We start from the raw sequence: 21008 nt of genomic DNA, 5'->3' as shown, positions 1-21008 counted from the left end.
TATTACAAGTGAATCTCTAACCTTTCTCGTCCACCCCTCAAAATTTTCGTGGCTTTGCCCCAAAATGTAGTGAAAATTTCCAATGTAAATTAAATCCCCGGCAAATTTTTGGAAATTGATCTATTGTCAAATTGAACCCCGCTAAAAATCATATTTCGGTCAATCGTCAAAATAATCCACGCCAAAATTTATCCATTTAAGATACTTCATTGAGCAGAGTGTTTGACTGGGTTGGAATTTTTTTTTTTTGCTGTCAAGTTAATTGTCATATTTGATTTAGGTTCATGAAAATACTTGAAATTGATGGGAAAAACATAACTTTTGAATAACTTTGTGTTTTCAGATTTACAGCAATTTTCCTGGCGTCAAGAAATCATGCGGTACGAAACGCTCATGTTTGAATGCTCACCGTACTTTTTAGTTCAGTGAATTTCTTTTTTGTATTTACTTTTTCTTTTGTTCGAGTTCTTTATTTATAGACTAAATTTTCTGGGTTTAAAGCATTTTATGATTGCTTTATTCCAATTTAATAGTCTTCAATTTCAATTTCAAGACTAAAAACCGCACGTAACATTCACTATACCATTGAACACAGGAGTTTGGAAGCCAAATGAATTGTAATTCCTGACATCTACCATTGTTACGTTAATTTACATATTGAATTCATTCAGTAAGTTAAACCCTATATTTCTTAAGTGGCAAAATGAATGTTATGTACGGTCATCTCTGAAACTGTACGAAACGCGCCTCTTTAGATATAAAGTTTGAGAGGTAGATCTTCGACAGTACCAGTTTGGAAAGCTTTATCTACACCATCAAGTGATTTGAGTGATTTGGAGCTTTTTAAAAGTCTTTTTTTTTGTGATAGTAATAATGTTGTTGTACGTTCGAGCACTCCTGTAAAAAGAAAAAAATCTACATTATTTGAATGCCCACTATACAAAAAGAACGCGAAGAAAGATCAAATTTGGTCACACCACCTTTTAAGGGGAAACCCCGTAAAGTATAAATTGTGCGTATGACCATGCAGCGTTTTTTAATTTAGTAAGTTACGCCCTGCTTTTGTTTGATGTCGGAAATTCTGTTCAAGCAAGATTTTGGCTTGTTATCATTACCTCGCCAAACATCTGTGGCGTGCTTAGTCTAATGTTAAAACCTTCATTTTCCTTTCATCTGGCACCCAGATGGTGAAAATTTCATCCGACACGCTAAAGCTCTAAAGGTCGGGAAAAATTTCAACATCTGGAAAGTTTACATTACGGAATTTTGCAAGACCGCGTCAAGAATTTTGCAGTGGGAGGTCTGGTAACCCCAGTCCTCGTTTTCGTAGCCTGGAGATCCATGCTATGATTTCTTATTCTATATACTGATGGCGAAATATATAATAGCATGGTATGGGCTGAGAGTTTGAATTTCCCAGATCCTAATAACGGTTGAAAACATAGCCAATAAAATTTTATTATTCTTTTACTGGTCACACTTTCTTAAAGAAAGCGCAAGTTCCGAAATTTGGTTTTTATTTTAGTAAGTGAGGACAGCGCTAAATTCAAATTTCCCACTGTAATTTTTTTGAGGCCAAAATCGGACTCAGCTCTGACCCATCAAGTATTCATCAGATTTAAAAAAAAATACGCAGACGGGTTCCTGTCCATCGTTTTCGGAGATTGGCTGGTCAAACCGAAATATTTTTAGGTTTACGGGCAAGGTTGAACCCGACTGAGAATGTGGCACATCAAAGGCCGACTATAATTCCTCTTCGATGTTAAATTGGCCCGCTCTCTTTAGGGCTTTAGCGTGGGCGGTAGCCAAGCCGCCATTGGAATATGAAATAACATTTTCTTCTTCTCCTTCAGTCGTACGGCCACTCGGATACAGCAGGCCGAACAGGGCTCTAGACCAACTTTTCATATTTTTCAGTATTACGTCTTTCTTTCCTGATATTAGCGAGGTTAAGTATCGGCAGATAACTCACGACGACGGACGAATTTTGGTAGCCTATGTGCGTAGCCTGTGACGTTATGCCAGGCTAGTTACAAAAGCATGGTAGATATTTGTGAAGATCAAGCTAGACATGTTATCTTCGAAAAAATGTAAACAAACTAAAAACATGGTGCGGATTGTTTGGCGTTTTTCGTGTTTTGAACTGAGTTTTGGAAATTTAGTGGATGACTGATTCGAATGGTTTTACTTTAACTACACGTACACATTGAGATTGCAATTCATTGATTTTTTTACAATTCAACAATGCGCACATACAACTGGACATTTATTTTTATACTCTAATACGTACACATTGGTGAGGAGCCAGACATTGATTTTCTTGGGATCCATTGATTTTTTTACAATTCAACAACGCGCACATACAACTGGATATTTATTTTTATGCTATTAATTACACATACAATATACAATTTAACGAGTGAATATTGATTATTTCTTCATATCTCCACATTAAACCATATGGCTGTTGCTGCTGCTGCTGGAAATAATAGAGACTTTGGTGAGGCACTTCGGTTGGCGTTGGAAAATGGTGTGATTGACGATGTTGAATTTCTTTTGTTAGCAGATCTTGGCGATATTCAACTTGTTGGTGGAAAACAGAGGAAGGATTACAAAGCGAGATGGGGACATTTTGATTTTGATTTGTGGACAGAAAGAGAATGCTGGGTGGATTGTAGATTCTGGAAGGGTGACATTATTAAAATTTGTGATATGCTTGGTTTGGGAGATGAAATTGTAACATATAATTACATTCATTGTAGTGTTGTAGAAGCATTTTGTTTACTCTGCCGCCGTCTTGCATTCCCATGCAGGTATACAGATCTTATACCGAAGTTTGGTCGTCCAGAATCATCTCTGTCTACAATCTTTAATGCAATGTTAAGTCACCTTTATGAAAGATATGGATGGCTCTTGAGATCCTTTGAACAGGAATGGCTCTCAAGAGATAATTTGACTTTATTTGCACGTCATGTTCATGATCGCGCACCCTTGGATAACTGTTGGGGTTTTGTCGATGGAACAGTTCGGGGGATTGCCAGACCCAAGAGGGACCAGCGCATGTTCTACAACGGACATAAAAAGGAAACATGCTCTCAAATACCAGGCTGTTAGTGCCCCAAATGGGTTGATAGCACATTTTTATGGTCCAATTGAAGGATCAAGACATGATTCTTTCATGTTAAGAGAATCACACTTGCTCAATGATCTTGAGCAATATTCTTATGATTTAAATGGGGATGTTTTGGCTATTTATGGGGATGCAGGCTACCCTTTTCGTGATCACCTACAGACAGGATTTCCCAATCCACTGTGTGATGCCCAAAGAAACTATAACCAGGAAATGTCACGTGTACGTGTGACTGTGGAATGGGCATTTGGTTCAGTCATTGAAAAGTTTAAATTTACTGACCACAAGGCGATGCAAAAGAGCTTGTTGTCGCCTGTTGCAAAACAATATATTGTATCGGCTCTCTTATCAAATATTCATACTTGTCTGTACGGATCCAACACTTCGCAATTTTTTGAATGTCCGCCTCCAAATCTTGAAGACTATTTAAAGCCAAGACCACAAGGATGCCAAGATAGAGATGATGATAATTAACAAACCTAAACAATATTTTTTGATATATTTTTTTTGCAATGTTATTTCATTGTGTTTACAAATTTTTGAAATAGTATTTGCTTGTGTTTATATACATCTATAATTATTTGATACCACCAAAATGATGATTCGACAAAAGTGATGAATAGTCAGCCAATTTTCTTACTTTTATTCTCCATGAGAGAATTAACTAACAATTATTATACTAAACACAAGATAAAACTTAATCCGAAAATTGATTTTGCCACAGATCAATGTGGAGTCAGATCACAAACAACTAAATTTTCATTTTCATACTTGAAGTATAGAATGTAGGTGGTGTTTCTTGATTTTTGCAGTGTCCAACAAGTCTGAATTGTTTACTGGTTCAGCTCTACTAACTGAAATTTATTTTTTCCATTAGTAACTTAGCTTTTATACTTTAAATAATCAGGGCCCGCGCCACGATTTTGAAAGTGAGGGGGCCAAGAAAAATATAGTGACTAAGGAGGCGCAACAATGGTTTGCGCCGACGGGCCGGAAAATTTTCGATTTTGACTTGTCTTATTTAGCTAAAACAGCTTCCTTTTTGTTCTGATTTTCTGAAAGAAAACTGTTAAGTTTGTTTGTTTAAAGCAAAATAGTATAATTAGACTTATTTAAGTGTCCATCTGTCCCCTCTTAGAAAGGTTCTAACGTTTTTATTGGCACGCGCACAGAAAAGAAAAAAATAATTAGGTGAAGAGAATTTTTTTTTTGCTTTGCAAAAAAGTGGAGGGGCCATGGCCCCCCCGGCCCCCCCGGTGGCGCGGGCCCTGATAATCATATTTTTTATTTTGAATTTGACTGGAATTTATTTATTTTGGATAATCTTTAAATTTATTTATAAACATATGATCATTTTTCTTATTCAGAGTATACCCATAGTCTTAGGGTGTCTGAAGTTTTCAAAGTAAATTCGTAAGGGGGTCTTTATAGTCCCAACTTTGTTAGGGGGTTGCCATTTACGAAAGGGTATCACTTGATAGGGGGTCCCACAAATATCAGCAAAGCTTAAATGAGCTAATTGACAATGGAAATCGTAAAATTTTTGCACATAGCGTTATTTTTTTATCTTTTTCATTTGTAAAATTGTAAAATTTTCATAAGTGGTTCTGCTCTTTCCACGATCTAACATGAAAATATTGCTCATTATGTGCTCTGCTGGTAAGGAGGGTCTCCAATTTTACATTATCGGGAGTTGCCTACGTAAGGGGGGGGTCTTGACCCCTCTAGAAACTATGTGGGTTTACATCCTATACTAAAATAAGAACTAACAATTTAAGAATATAACAAATATCTTGCTTTTTCTCTATAACAGCACTAAAGTTTATGTTCACGACTAGATCTAGTTTAGACTACTAGGTTTTTGAGGATAGAGAGGGAGGAGAGGGATGGAAAGAATCTGAAACTTTATTTGTGGGGGGGGGGGCTAGAATTAAGGAATTTAAATGTCGTGGGTGGAAAATCTTTCGCTAATGCAGAAGAATTAAGGCAAAAACATTTTCCCAAAAATTATCAAGAGAGGGGTTGTAGAATAAGAATGTCCTGGATGGAGAATTTTCGAAGAACAATTTGCAAGGGCTACGCTTAATATGTACCCAAGAGAAAAAAATGAAAATGCGCAGCTAATATGCATGTTTGTTATTGCAATCAAATTTATTTTTATAGAAATTGTATTTTTCACAAAATTTGTGTTATTATCAAGTTTACTGTGCTTAATTGTAGGGGGTAGAATAAGAACGTGATTACTACTCCGGTAGAAAAATCAAAAAATAGTGTGGTGTAATTAATTATAGGAGAGATTTTAGTGATTTTCCCTAGAAAATGAAGGTTTTTAATGATATTTTTGGAACAAAAGTCATAAAATGGAGGTCATTATAAAGTGATTTTGGGGTTGAAAAAATGGAAAATGACCAACCCTACAATCAAGCACATAAGAGTATTTTTTTCTGGAAATCACATTTTTAATAAACTTTGTATCCTTAAAAAGCTCTTTTTTGTCATAAAAGAAACGAAAATAATGATAATTAAAATTTCTAATTTTCGAAAAATTAACAAGCGGGGGGAGAGACTTTGAACAAATTTCACGATTTTTCTATTTCCTAGCGAAATTTAACTTATTTCGGCCTTCAGCCTCTCCACTTTTACGGTTATTCCGCCGCCGGGCCTGTTTTTCTCACAAGTTTTGTGAGCCTTATTGAGACTATTTTTCTTGAAATATAGGCTTTTGAGGATCGAGAAATGGGATTTTTAGCTGTTTGTACAAAAAGGGACTGGAATTAAATTTTGTGTTTTTTGCGACCCTCAGAGGGATTTTACAGACGCAAAAGGGACCCTTAAGGGCGGCACATATGTACACGTAACCTCCTATTACCTACTTAGGTACCCCGGAAGCTGTTCCCACTTACCAATACCAGCCAGCAGAAATTTAGAAAACTTTGATCCTATTTTTTTCCTCGGTTGGTACGCAGCTCATTTTTTCTAACTGTATTGAAAGAGACTAAATTTTCTTGGAACCATTAAAAAACCTTTAAGATTGATCATTCAGATAATGCAAAAATGCTATTTTTCCAGAAATTTTTGGTTACTTTCTCATTCTCAGGTTGCTAAACAAAGTTCCGTATTTTTGGGCCATTTCAGGTCCGACCTCTCGGTTGCTTATAAAAAAAAATTGTCAAGAATACTTTTAAAGCTTGTTTTTATATTCTTTTTGGTAATTTTTCCAAAAAATTACATAGCAATAGGGGTTAAGAAGCTATTTGGATTATGGATTATTTGGATCTCTAATAGTGATACCTTTTTTTAATTGGAAGCAGACACGAGAGAAAGAAGGTGACTAAGTATTGTTATGCTGTTGTTTCAAATTATTTTATACCAAATTTCTTCAACACAAAGTACCAAATGCATAAACTCAAAAATAATTTCTCAAAAAACATTTTTCTAAAATTCAAAAAATTTATAAGATATTACTGTACATAATAAAATCTTGTTTGCGTTTCTCAATTTCAAATGACTTTTAAGTCACCTGAATAAAATTTTGAATAAAGATCATTAAAAATAATCATTAAGTAATAAATTCAAATAAATAATATTTGATAAAACAAATTCAATTTAATATATTTTCTCTTTCTAAATTGCATATAAAGCAACATCAAATATAAAATGTAAATATCGTTACTTCAAAGGTTGAAAAACAATTCAGTAAAACAGCTCAAATTAAAACAACGTACTTTGATATCTTCTTAAAAGAAATTCATTTAGAATGGTCCTGAGTTTTTGATTTTTAGAAGAAATTTATGTCACAAGATTTTGATGCCCGTAGTATAATATAATAAATAGATTATTTTCTTTCACTCAAAAGTTTATCAATCAATTGTTTTTGACTTGCAATCATTTCCTGTAGGGTGGAAATCAAAGTATTGCTTTTTTCAGATTCTTTTTCTTTAATAGCAAGCTCCTTTTCTCTCAATGATAACTCTTTTTCTTTGAATTTACGATCTGCCTCTTTTTCAGTAGATGCAAGGTTTTCCTTTTTATTGAGGTAATCATAAATGAATTCTTGTTTGTCGATTTTCTTGTCTGATCTAGTTTTACGAATCTTTTTGCCTTTGTTTTCTCTAGCATCTGTTTCTCCAATTGTTTCACATGCTGCCTTCCTTTTGTTAATTGCATCTTTATGCTTCTTTTCTGATTCTTCTGTTGCAAGTTTATCATCTCGCTCCATGTCACATAAATTCTGGAGTAAATTTTCTAGTTCCGATGGCTCAGGGCCAGATACTCCACTTTTTGCCAGATCTTTGTTGTTTTTAGCTTTATGCTTGTCCATTAAATCTGTCAGTTTTTCTCTAACATGTCTCCTTTCAAAAGCTTTTCCTGTGATTTTGCACATTTTAGCTGCAAGTTTATCCCATGCAGCAGTCCGTCCATTTGTTTTCTTTTTGTGAATGAAAATATCAGTCATAATTGCTTCCCTGCAGAGCCAAATCTTTTCTTCCTCAGTGAAAGTTATGTAATTCTCTTTCTTGATGGAACTGGCTGAAGACAGCAAGGAGGATGGGCCAGGTTGACTCTTAGGTTTTATGAGAGATTCTTTTGAACTTGTTATTGTAGATAATTGCTGAAGGACAGTTGTTGTTTTTTTGGCATTGGCTGTCGATGAGAGTAAAGGGGAAGTCTTTTGTTGTTGTTGAGCGTTCGATAAAAGATTAGCATTTAATGAAGGAATGTGTATACGTTTTAGGTTGTCTAAATTGACTGGATCCACCAGCATTCCTTTTGAACTTGTTATTGTAGATGGTTGCTGGAAAGCAGTTGTTGTCTCTTTGGCTTTGGCTGTTGATGAGAGGGAAGGGGAAGTCTTTTGTTGTTGCTGAGCGATCGATAAAAGATTAGCACTTAATGACGGAATATGTATACCTTTTTTCACAAGTGTTCGAACGTTCGAACTTGTTATTGTAGATGATTGCTGGAGAGCAGTTGTTGTTTTTTTGGCATTGGCTGTTGATGACATGGAAGGGTAAGTCTTTCCTTGTTGCTTAGCGATCGATAAGATATTGGCACTTAATGACGGAATGTGTAGACGTTTTTGGTTTTTGGAATCGACTGAATTCACCAGCGTTCGAACATTCAAACTTGCTATTGTAGATGGTTGCTGACGGGCAGTTGCTTTGACTGATGGGAGCAAAGTATTTTGTTGCGGTGCGATAGGAGACAGAAGCCTATTTACTGATGATGAACCAATACTTTTGGAATTAACCAGATGAACCTTTATGTTTTTTATTTTCTTGCTTTGAGTTTCGTCATTTTCTGCAGATAGGCGAAATCTAAATAAAAAAAGAAAGGATGAATGATTACTTATTGCTTTTAAATAGAAGGAACTTGCCACCGACCAGTTGTGTTGACTTAAATTGACAGGTCGATAGGTAGGTTGTGCTTAACACCAAACCCTCCCACTCTCAATACATTCAATGATAACATATGATGACACTCAGTCCCTTATTTTTAAACATAACAATTTTGGAGTGTGATAAAAATAAGAAAGTTAGAACAGCTTTTGGTATGTATGGTGTACCTATGTCCTTTAAAAATATATTGCTTGGAATTTCTAAAGGCTAGACTTGAATATAATGTTATTTTATGAAATAAAGGGTACTTACACTTCTGAGAAGTTTCTTTTCTTGTTGTTGTCTTTCTGCTGTTGCATCTCTCCACAGACTTATACCTTGAGCACATAAAAAAAGTTCAAAAAATTGCTGTGATTTTTTTTTGTTTTGACGATTCTTTAGGCCATAGCCATCTGAGCATAACCTTTCTTCGGCAAAAGAGTAAAAAAAAACCTTACATCCTGACCACGAGCGAAGAACGGAATTTCCCGCCTTTTCTCGTTCTAGAACTCAGACTAATTTTCAAGAAATGCAGGTCGAAGGTGCGGGTCGTTTAGCCTGGAGGAAAGCGGTAGATTTAGCACATAGGCTACCAAAATTCGTCCGTCGTCGTGAGTTATCTGCCGATACTTAACCTCGCTATTAGCGAGGTTAAGCAAGAAGCTATCTATTACGTACGGAATCTATCACGTGAGTTTTTCACGGGCTAGAGCCCAAATGTCAAGGCTAACTATGTCCTGTGAAATTTGACCTGTACGTTGTATTTTGGGGAGTGGATTTATTGCGCGAAATTCTCCAATCTCACGTAATAGATATCGATTAGGATATAAGCATGATCCACGGGAAATTTACCTTACGGAGATTGGGCTGAATCGTTTAGGATCAAAAATCACCCGAAAAAAAATGTAAACAGAGGAGAAACTTTGGTAATTTTTTTTTGATTTCTGACTCTGACAAGTTTGAACGGAGAAAACTAACCGAAGAAACTTTTTGAATCTCATCTGTGGAAACTATGATGCATACAAACAAAGTGAAAGGATTTATTGCACAAAAGAAGGTCAAGATGTAAGTGTAATAAAATAATCTTTGCTATCTTTTTTATCAAAGCAAAACAAACAGAAGTTTCTTTCTGGTTCTTTTATTTTTCTTCTCTTTTTTATCTTGCTTTTCATATGCTCTCAAAGTCCAAACTTCTTTTTCATGTTTTTCAGTGTTTCTTGGGTGCCACCATCAAGTGCGAAGAAGCCAAAGTTATAATGTCACCCACCAAAAGCAACAAACACGAAAAAGACTTCTCTGCCAAGCTCAAATAAATTTACCCTTCCACCTGAAGCATAACAGAAGAAATCCTTATTTATTTTTCCAATTTCAAATGCTACAACTAAGCAACGAGATCCAATTTCTGCTGCTCTTCATCATCAACTATATATTGCACGTACAGATCAGCCTGCTAAAAACTTGATGTCACACACAACCGCTGGACTTCAAACCGTTCCCCAAAGTTATATAAAGCTCTATCTTCTGGACAATTGCTACTGCTTTGAGTTCTCAATCATTTGCTGAAAAATTTTAACTGACTGGTCATTCTTCAAATTCTTCTACATTATAACGTTCAAGAAAGTTTGGTTTGATTCTAAGAGACATCTTCCTTCCTAAAAAGGTGATATCGGTACCTTGGAATGCAAAGAAGCAGAAGAAGTAACACCTGCCAGATATGAAACACAAGACAGGGTTTGCACACTTTTTTGTAGTAGTGTTTTTTTTAGTAATGCTAATGGTGAAGCATTCATATAGAAATGTAGCTAAATAAGGATGACAGACTGTACACTAATGCTCTTACAGATTATTATTTTGTTTATAAATAAAGCAGTAATTTTTTATTGGTACCTATGTAAACTAGGAATTAAGTTATGAAATTATATATTTTTTTTGCAATGTTAAGTCATGATATTATATGATCATTGAATTGATAAGTCTTAGACATATTTTTGTTTACTAAAATTTTGAATAATAGTAAAAGTAATAGAATACACTCTGATATGCTGAGAGTTTATTCGAGCGCTGTCAAGGATATATGGTCTTTCGTTAGAATATGGTCTCTCGTGGAAATGTGGTCTCGAAAACAATAGAGAGAGGGAAGAGTGAAAAAGAGGGAAGTTGTTTAACGTCATAACAGGTGTTTTTAAACAACTCTCCTTCACTTGTTGAATTTAAAAAGACGGGGGAAACATAACCTTTTGCTTTTTTGTAACATCTGTTGATCTTTTAATTAATAGAACACTATCAGGACTATGACAGCTCTTTAAAAAAGTTATTCTTGTAAAAAAGAAAAATCTTTAAGAACATATAAAGTAATTGAATTTTAAAACTTGTGCTTTTAAAAAAAACTTTTTTTTATAAGAAAAGAATCATAAACGCAACTATCAAGTCTACAGATGTGATTTTCTTATTAAGACTAGGATCAATTTCTACGGAGCCGAGTCTTTACTCCTTCGATTCAGCAGGCTAGGGACGACGTTCCAACCCGACTGGCGTGCCAGTCTATTCATCGATATTCAAGCTCGCAGCAATTTTGCGGGAATTAAATTTCGCGGAGCACTGCAATCTTTGATTTTTTTTATTTGACTGCCCGTTGTTTTTGAATAGAAAACACCTTTAAAAGGAACCTTAGGCTGAGATTTGATTGTGAATCTTAAGAAAACTCACAAACTTTACATGCATGAAATATTGAACATAGGCCATTTCACGGTCGGAAGGAATCAGGGGTAATCAGTACCATCGCGGCTCTGATAACGACTTTCTGTTGGTCTAAAATTTTGGATGCTTTGGTGTCTAACCAACAGGAAGCCGTTATGGGGTGCAATCAGTCCTGATTACCCATGATTCATTTCGACCGTGAAATGGCCTATACAGAATGAAAGAGGACATTAAAAGAAGAATTTTTGGGGTATTCAGGGTTAGGGTGACTATAAATTTCTTGAAGCTAGGTACTAAAACTGTTTTTTATTTCGGTTTTGGTTTTAGGCAAAAACCGCGAAATTTTCTTGCTGCGAAAATCTCTTCCCTTAAGTTAAGGTATGTCTGACACAGATCCAACCTCGTCCCCGGGGGGGGGTGGGGTGGAGAGACTCAAGGTAAGTGACCTACCGTATGTGTAGGCCTTAAGGCTAGGTTTTTCAGGCTTCTGAAAGTGCACTGTAAGGGTCTAAAATTTGGGAAAATACGAAATTTTCGAGGAAGCTTTTGGCATAGCTGTCAACTCTCCCGTATTTTCAGGATTTTCTCCCGCATCTCCCGCATTTCCAAATTTTTTTCTGATTTCCTGAAAAAAAATCAGAATTTGAAAGAGCGGAATGGCAAAATTTCCTGAATTTGGAAAATTGGGACGTAAAATTCCCCGATTTCCCCTATTTCCGGGAAAAAAATTCTGATAAAATCTGATTTCGTGGGAAAATTCCCTCGATTTCCTGATTTTCCGCTCTCAGAAAAATTGGATTATCGAGAAAATTTTTCCGAATTGGAGCTCTCCCGCATTTTTGCAAGGCGAAGTTGACAGCTATGCTTTTAGGTCAATTTTAAACGTTTGTGAAGTGTATGTAATGATAAGAAACATGACATTAAACTTTCGAGATTACGTAACCTTTTTCAAGAGCTGAGAACAGGGCTAAAACCCATCAAATAACATCCAAATAAAAACGTCGATGATGTTCGCCCTGGGATCGAGGGTGGACCAGATCTTCCAATCCCTTGAAGAGATTTTTCTAATTCTTTCTCTAGATTTCATCAGTTTCAAGTTCTCGTACGTCTTCTATTTCGAGGGAAAATAAAAGAATTATCAGTGGGTTAGAGGATTAATGTTGCTTTTCCAACGTTTCCTATGGTCACTTTTCCAACGTTTTTTATGGTCACTTTTCTAAACGGGGGTTCGGGTCTGAAATAGAGGGTATAACGTGCTGTTAATATATTAGACATTTTTGATTCCGTGCTAAACTATTTGGATTTCATATCACAGTATTATTTCATACAAAATTTAACTCGGGTGTATATATAAACAGTGTATCTTCATTGTGAGGAAATTCTTTGATAAAAAATCAACTGTAAAATAAAATAAAAGCTGTTACATTTACATATTTCAAAAGATTAAAGATGAAAGATTGGACTCAGCTGGCGTGAAAAGAAAGAGCCATTGCTGATACGTTGAAAATCGATACGACAAGCAGAGCACTCGGACAAAAAACAACCACTTTCTTCAATAAATAATGGAACAAAAGGTAACAAAGTAAAAATCAGTTAGTCGGCTGATAGTGTTAAAGAGGTCAACGATCACTGGCTTAAATGAGGCCCCAGGCGGTTCCCGTCGTGACGCTATCACACGTAATTTCTTCGCTTTCTGAACGATCTTAAAAATCAAAATCACGGCGATCTTAAATCGGATTCAAAAATGTTCAATTTTGGTCATAAAGAAAAATCGATGATGTTTCCTTTATCTATAGAAGAACTAAAAAGCGAATATACAGTGAAAATTTCAAAGTTCTACTCCTTTCCAGTCCAGAATAATTCCCATTCCGATTTTGAGGGAGCTCACGCGGGATGTGGCGGGATATTGAGGGAGCTGAAAGTAAACATTTCCAAAATTATCCGATTTTGAACAACAATCTTAAAAAAAAAAAGTTTTGTGCTAAAATTGTACATACTAGGGCTTTATTCACCCAAAGAATGGGGTCCTTTTAAGAACTTTTACAGCACTTTTTACAAAAATGGACTTTCGATTTCCCCGATTTTTAAACATTACTCTAAAGATCACAGTAAAGAATGCTCATCACACCATTTTTCAATTAAAATAGCCCAAATCATGCATCACAGACCATGTTTTTGTCATGTCCTGTATCATACTAAGATCCTAGCTCACGGCATAACCAATGCAAAATCTTTTTGGAATCACGACTTCAAGCAAAAAATGAACTACAACATGTCTACGTTGCACCGATAAAATAAAGCAGTACATCGATACCATTTTAACAAATTAATAAACTTAAAAATAAGATAAAATCGAGCTGCAGTAATTGATAGGAACTTTTTATGGACTTTCTGGTTCGTATGCACAACAAGATAGAACGCAGGCCTCGCAATAGTTTTCTTCTTTAACCCCTATTTTAGAATAAACACATGTGTAGCCTGATTGTGCATGCCGATAATAACCAACCTTTGGTTTGAATTGTCTCGAACAATTTATGCAATAGGTAATTACAACACAGTTGTAGTAGTAAAGTTCTTTTTCTTCATTGGACCAGTTCGCTGCGTCGAAATCTTGGTCTAAGAAGGCTTTTTGAACTTCACAACGAAAATATGCATCATCCACAATATCACACCAATATTTACAAACAAGAGGAAGTACACCGTGCATCGTTTCCTTTTCTAAGCAAACTGATTTAAAAATTTGGTGTAAGATTTCAGGCGGTAAAGAATTAATTTTTGAACCATCAGGTATTCTCGAACAAACACGGCAAAGCGGATTTTGTGGTAAAGTTCCTTTCGAGAGCTCTACGCAGTCCTCATGAAAAAGATTATGACAATTATGACATTTTTTCAATTTCGTCATATCAGCAGTGGGCTGGCGACAGCTACAATACAAAATTTCTTTCCACTCAAACAAAATCCGAGCACCATTGGATACCTCATCATTTATTGAAATACTTTCATCTAGCCCACTACCCGTCTCCATATATCTCACAAACGCACTCGAAAGTTCTGTGCTCTTGAAAATATATTTTGAGGGGTCACTATTTATAGAAAGCAGGTGAGCAATGTATAAACAATACATTGCGCTGAGGTTAGCCGTTGGTGCTTGCGGAACATCAATTACTTGGAAATTGATGCTTTTTCCTGGATATCGAATCAACGAACGTACTAGTAGAGGGCATTTTGTAAAATCGCTCGACTGTTTTGTTAGAAGCACTTGTTATACATTTTTGGAAAGCTAAGGGGTAGGGGAATCGAAATTACTATGTTTCCAATTTTTTTTCGGACACTTTGGTGTGATTTTCGGACAAATATGACGGTCTCAGGCAAAAATCATAGGGTTAAAAATTAATGAAAATTTTAGCTCGAGAAAACGGAGACCTGTTGTATATTTTTGGAAAGCTCTCAAAAAATTAGGATTAGAGATATATTGCAAGTATAGGTGATTTCAGTACGGTTGCTGCTTTAGACATGGATTTTGATAGTTCAGAGATGCTAGATGCTATTTTAGGAGCAGATAAATCTTGGTTACAGTAATAACACACTGTTTCGGAAGGAAAAAGCTCTTTCGGGGTTTCAGAGATGTCGATATGCCTTTTCTCAGTCAAATCAACGTCTGAATAAGCTTTTTCACTACGAATGTATTTACACATGCGAGAATAATCGATTTCTGGAAAATTGTCGTTAGAAGGCTCCGATTTATCACTGAAGCCAAGCTGCCCGTTCTCTTCGCATGTAGGTACAGGCTCTTCAGTGACTTCATTAACTTCAGGACAAATTGGAGATAACAAATTCTCAATACTCAAATAACATAATGCCAATGCTTTGTGGACACAAATGTATGATCGACGAGTACAACCACAATCCAATTGCCCGGTCGAGCGATTATAATTAACTACAAACCTTTTCAGCACAGCATTATAATGCTTTTTATGCGTGAAAACAGAAATATGGATGTAATTTGGAAAGATCCAGGGAACAAGTACTGGCTTAAGAAGAGAATTGGCAGCATGCAACAAGTTTACACATTCTTCCACTGTTTCCTCTTTCAAAGTGGAAGAAATCATTTCTCCATCGGCGGCTTCTCGAATAGCTTCCTCACTCAATTGAGGGAATTGTGGGATCTCAGCAGAGTCTACATCACGAATATGTTTACAAACTAACTGGTTGAGATTACTCAAACTTGAGACACCAAAATCAGTGTTACACCTCTCAGACTCACAATACACCTTTGGAGGGGTAGAATGTATCAACCTTTGTACGTGTATTGGATAAGGTATACCTGTGGAATTTTTAAAAACCATAAATATAGCGTCTTTCCTATCAACACAAATTGATTTTGGTACTGCTTCGGCTTCAACGGAATGTTTCAAAGACATATGTCTGTTTAAAGAACTTTTTAACATTGTCTTTAAACAAACATCACAAACCACATTATCAACAGGATTATCAACAGGGCATCGACGAATCTCTTCAACAACCGCTTCATCTTTGTCATCTTGAAAACCGCTCACCTTTCTCCCTATCTTCTTTTTAGCATGCTCTCTGAAATGAGATTTGTAATGGACTAAAAAATTGCTTTTTTGAAAGGTCACCTTTGAACATTCCGAACAATGGTAATGGTAACTTGGAGCCCCAACAGATGTGTTACCATGTCCTCCATTTTTACAAGCTATTGATATAATATCGTTATTCAATTCAACACAATGCGCTTTGTTAAAATGGGTGTGCTTAAGATGCCTTATTATACGAGATCGCCTAAAATCGGTCTTTCCGTCACACAACTTGCAGTGAAAATGCTCTTTTTCATTATTAGAGCAGATTTTGCTTTATACGTTGCACCTTAAACCAGCCAAGGAAAACATCTCCTCGTCAGTTAGCCCATCAAACTTTTCTCGTGGAATGTTGTATTGGAAATCGATGCCGGCCATTGCGGTCCGTTCAACATCAAAATCAATGACTGGCTCCTTATCATGCACCACAGAATCGGTGTTAGTATCCACACTTGGCACCTCTTGCTCCCCAATAGTTTTCTTGTTGATTCTATTCACTCCCGACTTCAATTCATCCAATAAATCTGAGCCACAAAATAACCAGCGCATTACGCAACATCTCAAGAAAGTGCTGAAATTCGTAATATTCTTCAAGTAAGAGTAAGAAAACTCCTTCCTTGAACCACTCAAAAAATAATTTAATTGGTTTTTTTCATAGATACCGATCACAGAAATAATTATTACCACCAACCCGCATACAACACCACAGGTCTGCAATGGATAGTTTTCCGAGCATAACCCTCTCCGACAAACATGGGTAGTTTTTTGCGTGCAACAATGAGACTGGGTCATAGAAAAATCAGAGTGTTGGAACCCTAAAGCATCAATTAGAGAATCCATTTTCTCTCGAAATTCTTCAGGAATTTCCCAGCCAGTAGAGCAGGCATATGTGATTTTCTTGTCACGTAAATCAATCATTGCCAAGGCGTAGTGACAAGCTTTAAGTAAATTGCCGCTTTCAGATATACCTGCCCCTAAATATGTCCTAAAAGATTGCAAAGAGTCATAATGGTATCTGCCAGTATTTAGAATCACAAAGATAGATTCAGCATCGTGAATATTCTCAAATTTATTTTTGAACCTGGATATAACATCTTCACTCCATCCTTCAAGAAATTCTCGAGTAAAAGACAGACAAAAAGCTTTATTACTCTTATCAGAATTTAGTCGTTCGATAACGTGCAAAATAACATCATCACTTACTCTCTCTTCTGCAAGAAAATCATCAACTAGCAGTCTCAACCTTTCATCTTTTACAGTATCCCTGTCCCTTACAAGTTTGACTACTGGATCTAAAAAATTAGAGGTAATAGGATATGGACTGTTGAACAACTCCTTCTCCAGCGACTCAATAAGTGCCTCTTGGTATGGTATTCGTTTTTCCTTCACTTTTGTCAAGTTTCTTTCTGCTCCTCCTCCGCACCGTACTGGATTCTACAAAAAAAACATAAAAAGATAAAAACCCATACAGCTCTCCAAAGAGCTAGATTATTGTACCCACATAGAACCGCATTTGATCCTTCACAGTAAGAACTTCGCGAATTTAAATTTTTTGGTTTTAATCTTGAAAAATCAGTGAAATGCCCGGTGAAATGTAGCTTTATCAGAGTTTTCAAAAATGGTATACCTTAGTTGTTTTGCATTTGACTAAATGGTCGAGGAAAAGATTTTCGTTTGTGAAACATTTGTTCTCGCAATATACACAAAGATAATCATTCTACAAAAATAAGCATGATATTTTACGTTATATGAGGTTTTCCACCAACAATCAAAAATAGTCCAGATATCTAAAATATCCAAAATTGAATTAAAAAAGCTATTTTTAGGTAGGTCTCTTACACTTTTCTCACGATGTTGGCGACTCGTTGAATATTTTTTGTTAACGAGATTAGATAGAGAATAGAGCTGCATACACGCTTTTTTTTTATAAGAATGGTGTTTTTTCATTTCATCATGGATATTCTTAACTTTTTGGCAAAAATCAACTATAAATATTCTTACAGTATTCTTAGGTTAAGATCGAAATTGGCAATCTACAGGTTAAAATGCATTAAAAATGCCATTCTTAGGTTCAGTTGCTAAATTCCATGATGGTGATATTCTTACCATATTCTTAATTTTTTGGCCATTTTCATCATGGACATTCTTATAAAGTGTATTCTTATAAAAAAAAAAGCGTGTACCGGTTTAGAATGCGAGGTTTTAGTCCTTTGAATCGTCTTCTTGACTTTACGTTCTAAATTTTTGAATGGTGTGACGAGTATCTGTAAAAAATTGGAGAAAGTAAATTTTAAAGGCTTAAGTAAGATTGTCAATGTTGAACTTCAAGTTTGAGATTCAAGAAAAAATACCTCGATCGTCAAGAACTGGGCATATTAAGGAACAATTTACATTGTGGTAGGAGAAGCATCGTATACACGGGGGGGTTACTATGTGAACGTGTGTTTAAATGTGGCTAACCTTTTTAAGATATGGTTTGATAGTTTTTGTTTTGATGAATACAGTATGGATCGAGCAGGTTGAGATTGGCGTGTAGTTAAACCTAAATAAGTAAGTAATTTCAAAAGATAGCTCTATTCAGATAATCTTTGTGTAATGTCGTTATGTAAAATCTTGCTCGCTAACAACATTAGACTTGAAAATGGTGAAATAAAAAAGAATGTAAGAATATTCGACTAAATCAGAGCCTTCGTTGATATTAAATAGAAAAAAATGCAATAGGAATAATTTCTCTTACTTTTTGATCGACTTTGCACTTTTCTTTGAACTAAAAATAAAATAGATGGGATGTTTATTGAAAGACTCGGCTAAGGTAAAAAGGTATTTTCTGAATTCCTTTTTCAGAAGTGGTTGAGACTTCAATGCAGCGTTTTCTAAATCAAATCCGTTCAATGTTCAATTTGTATTTACAGGTTATATTTAAAGGAACATAAAAGTAGTAAAATGCGTAAACATCGCGCGAACCACGTGTCATTAAAGAGAACAATTAAAATCACGTGTCCAAAAAAAACTTGTAAAACAATTGAAACAATCAAAATCAGCCATATTTGCTTTTATTTTTTATTTTGACATGTGACATTTGTTTTGATGTTGTATCCCGCTTCATACGGTTTGTTTACAAATTTCGTCAGTACTTTTATGTCCCTTTAAAGTGCTGTTTATTAAATTATTATATATAACGGTACAGCAGGGATACATATACCTCGATTCAATGGACTATATTTATAGGATTAATGTAGATTGCTTGTCTTTTTTAATCCAGATTGTGTTAAAACTTACGGAAAAAATGATAAAAACACCCGTAAAGTGTTATATATTTACCATTGTATTTTGAATTCTTCTGAAGGAGGCTGCTTAGCGATTCCAAGGTGTGAGGGTGTCGAATACAAGGGTTTCACGTTAGGGATTTTAACTCGTTTAGAATTCAAGGATGAAACACACGAAGAAGCTGTAATTGAAAATAAGAGTTGTCCTGCATCGATACCTCAAATTAATTCTTTTCGATTCACATTTTGTTATTCTAAGCGTTAGACGGTAATTTTAATAAAATTAGTAAGGGTCAGTTTCACAGAATAAAAACAGCATAAAGTCAATTGAACATAAAGTTACCTTTAAATTCCAATGGCTTGATGGAATCTTCGATGATTCGCCCCATAAATCGAGGTAGACCACATGAATCCAAGCTCAAATGAATTCTATCGTGGCGTTTCCATGTATTAAGGTTGGTGTGATCCATGTCGATTAAAAGAAACCTTACATTCATGGATGACGTGACTTCACTAATAGTTTCATTTAAGCTACGTACATCGTGATCAAGCCTTGGAGGTACACAGACGAACGTTATCTAAATAGAAGACTCGTTTTCAAAATACAAATCATTTTAAGCACGTACTGGCACGCAATATACTACAAAAACAATATTTAATTTCAATTAAACACTTACGACGGAAAAGGGAAATCTTTTTTTGGCTGCTTCAATTAAACCTTTGACACCGGTGGCGACTTTGTATCGCGTGTCCTTTATATTGTTGGTTCCAACTACAAAGTAAATTTTGGATGGAATTTCCAGTTGAGCATTCTCAAACTCAGCTTGTACATGACTGATAGTTCCTCCAGGAGTACAATTTATGTAGAACTGCGGAGGTGCAATAAGCTGCTTTTGAACATATGGCCGAAGAAGTGAATCCGAAAATACACAGATCTGAAATAGAATAAACATAGAATACTATAAGCAGTTAGGTTTCCAGCTCTAGCCATTTAAAGTTGACTCCTGATTAAGCTTAATGCTTTGATGCATTATACAAATTATAGATACTAAATTTAGAATGATTACAAAATTTCTAGTTTATTTGAATAGACTACAAAAACAAGGACCAAGTTATTTTCGACTTACAGGATTCTGTCGGCAATAAGTAAAAGGGTACAATATTTTATTTCGTTTTCCCGAAAAACCGTATCGCCAATTCGGTTCAACTTGATAGGACTTTCCAGCTCCAAGGCTGAAACATAAGCAAGATATTATCAGATCTTTTATGATGGAAATTATTATTAAAAAAAATAAAAGTTATCAAAAATCAAAAATTGTTTGGAAATATGCTTACATATTCACGACGCTAGAAAGAACGCTCATTAGCTTTTTTCTTTTTTTACAAGATTAATTTTTGTGCTTATAAACACTCGAGACCACATATTCACGACGCTAGACACTCGAGACCACATATTCACGACGCTAGAAAGAACGCTCATTAGATTTGTTCGTTTTTACAAGATTAATTTTCGTGCTTATAAACACTCGAGACCACATATTCACGACGCTAGAAAGAACGCTCATTAAATTTGTTCTTTTTTACAAGATTAATTTTCGTGCTTATAAACACTCGAGACCACATATTCACGACGCTAGACACTCGAGACCACATATTCACAACGCTAGAAAGAACGCTCATTAGCTTTTTTCTTTTTTTACAAGATAAATTTTTGTGCTTATAAACACCCCAGACCACATCTTCACGACGCTAGACACTAGAGACCACATATTCACGACGCTAGACACTCGAGACCACATCTTCACGACGCTAGACACTCGAGACCACATATTCACAACGCTAGAAAGAACGCTCATTAGCTTTTTTCTTTTTTTACAAGATTAATTTTCGTGCTTATAAACACTCGAGACCACATATTCACGACGCTAGACACTCGAGACCA

The 21008-nt window shown here is 35.5% G+C and overlaps 1 protein-coding gene and 1 long non-coding RNA gene across 2 annotated transcripts; both read right to left on the bottom strand.

The window, feature by feature from the left end:
• Positions 1 to 6965: 6965 nt before the first annotated feature.
• Positions 6966 to 7895, bottom strand: LOC136806722 (axoneme-associated protein mst101(1)-like). Its single transcript, XM_067063312.1, has one exon. The coding sequence runs from the start codon at positions 7893 to 7895 to the stop codon at positions 6966 to 6968; it is 930 nt and encodes a 309-aa protein (XP_066919413.1).
• A 9538-nt stretch (positions 7896 to 17433) lies between these two features.
• LOC136806723 (uncharacterized) lies at positions 17434 to 19184 on the bottom strand. Its single transcript, XR_010846594.1, has 5 exons — positions 19122 to 19184; positions 18538 to 18567; positions 18261 to 18342; positions 17984 to 18064; positions 17434 to 17517 (listed from the first exon to the last, which is right to left on the bottom strand). It is a non-coding gene; the product is annotated as an uncharacterized lncRNA (long non-coding RNA).
• Positions 19185 to 21008: the final 1824 nt, after the last annotated feature.

Source organism: Clytia hemisphaerica, unplaced genomic scaffold, assembly GCF_902728285.1.
Source record: "Clytia hemisphaerica strain Z4C2 unplaced genomic scaffold, Clytia hemisphaerica genome assembly, whole genome shotgun sequence".
Classification (NCBI taxonomy): Eukaryota; Metazoa; Cnidaria; class Hydrozoa; order Leptothecata; family Clytiidae; genus Clytia; species Clytia hemisphaerica.
Note: the sequence above shows the minus strand (reverse complement) of the source record. Positions and strands in the feature narration are given on the sequence as shown.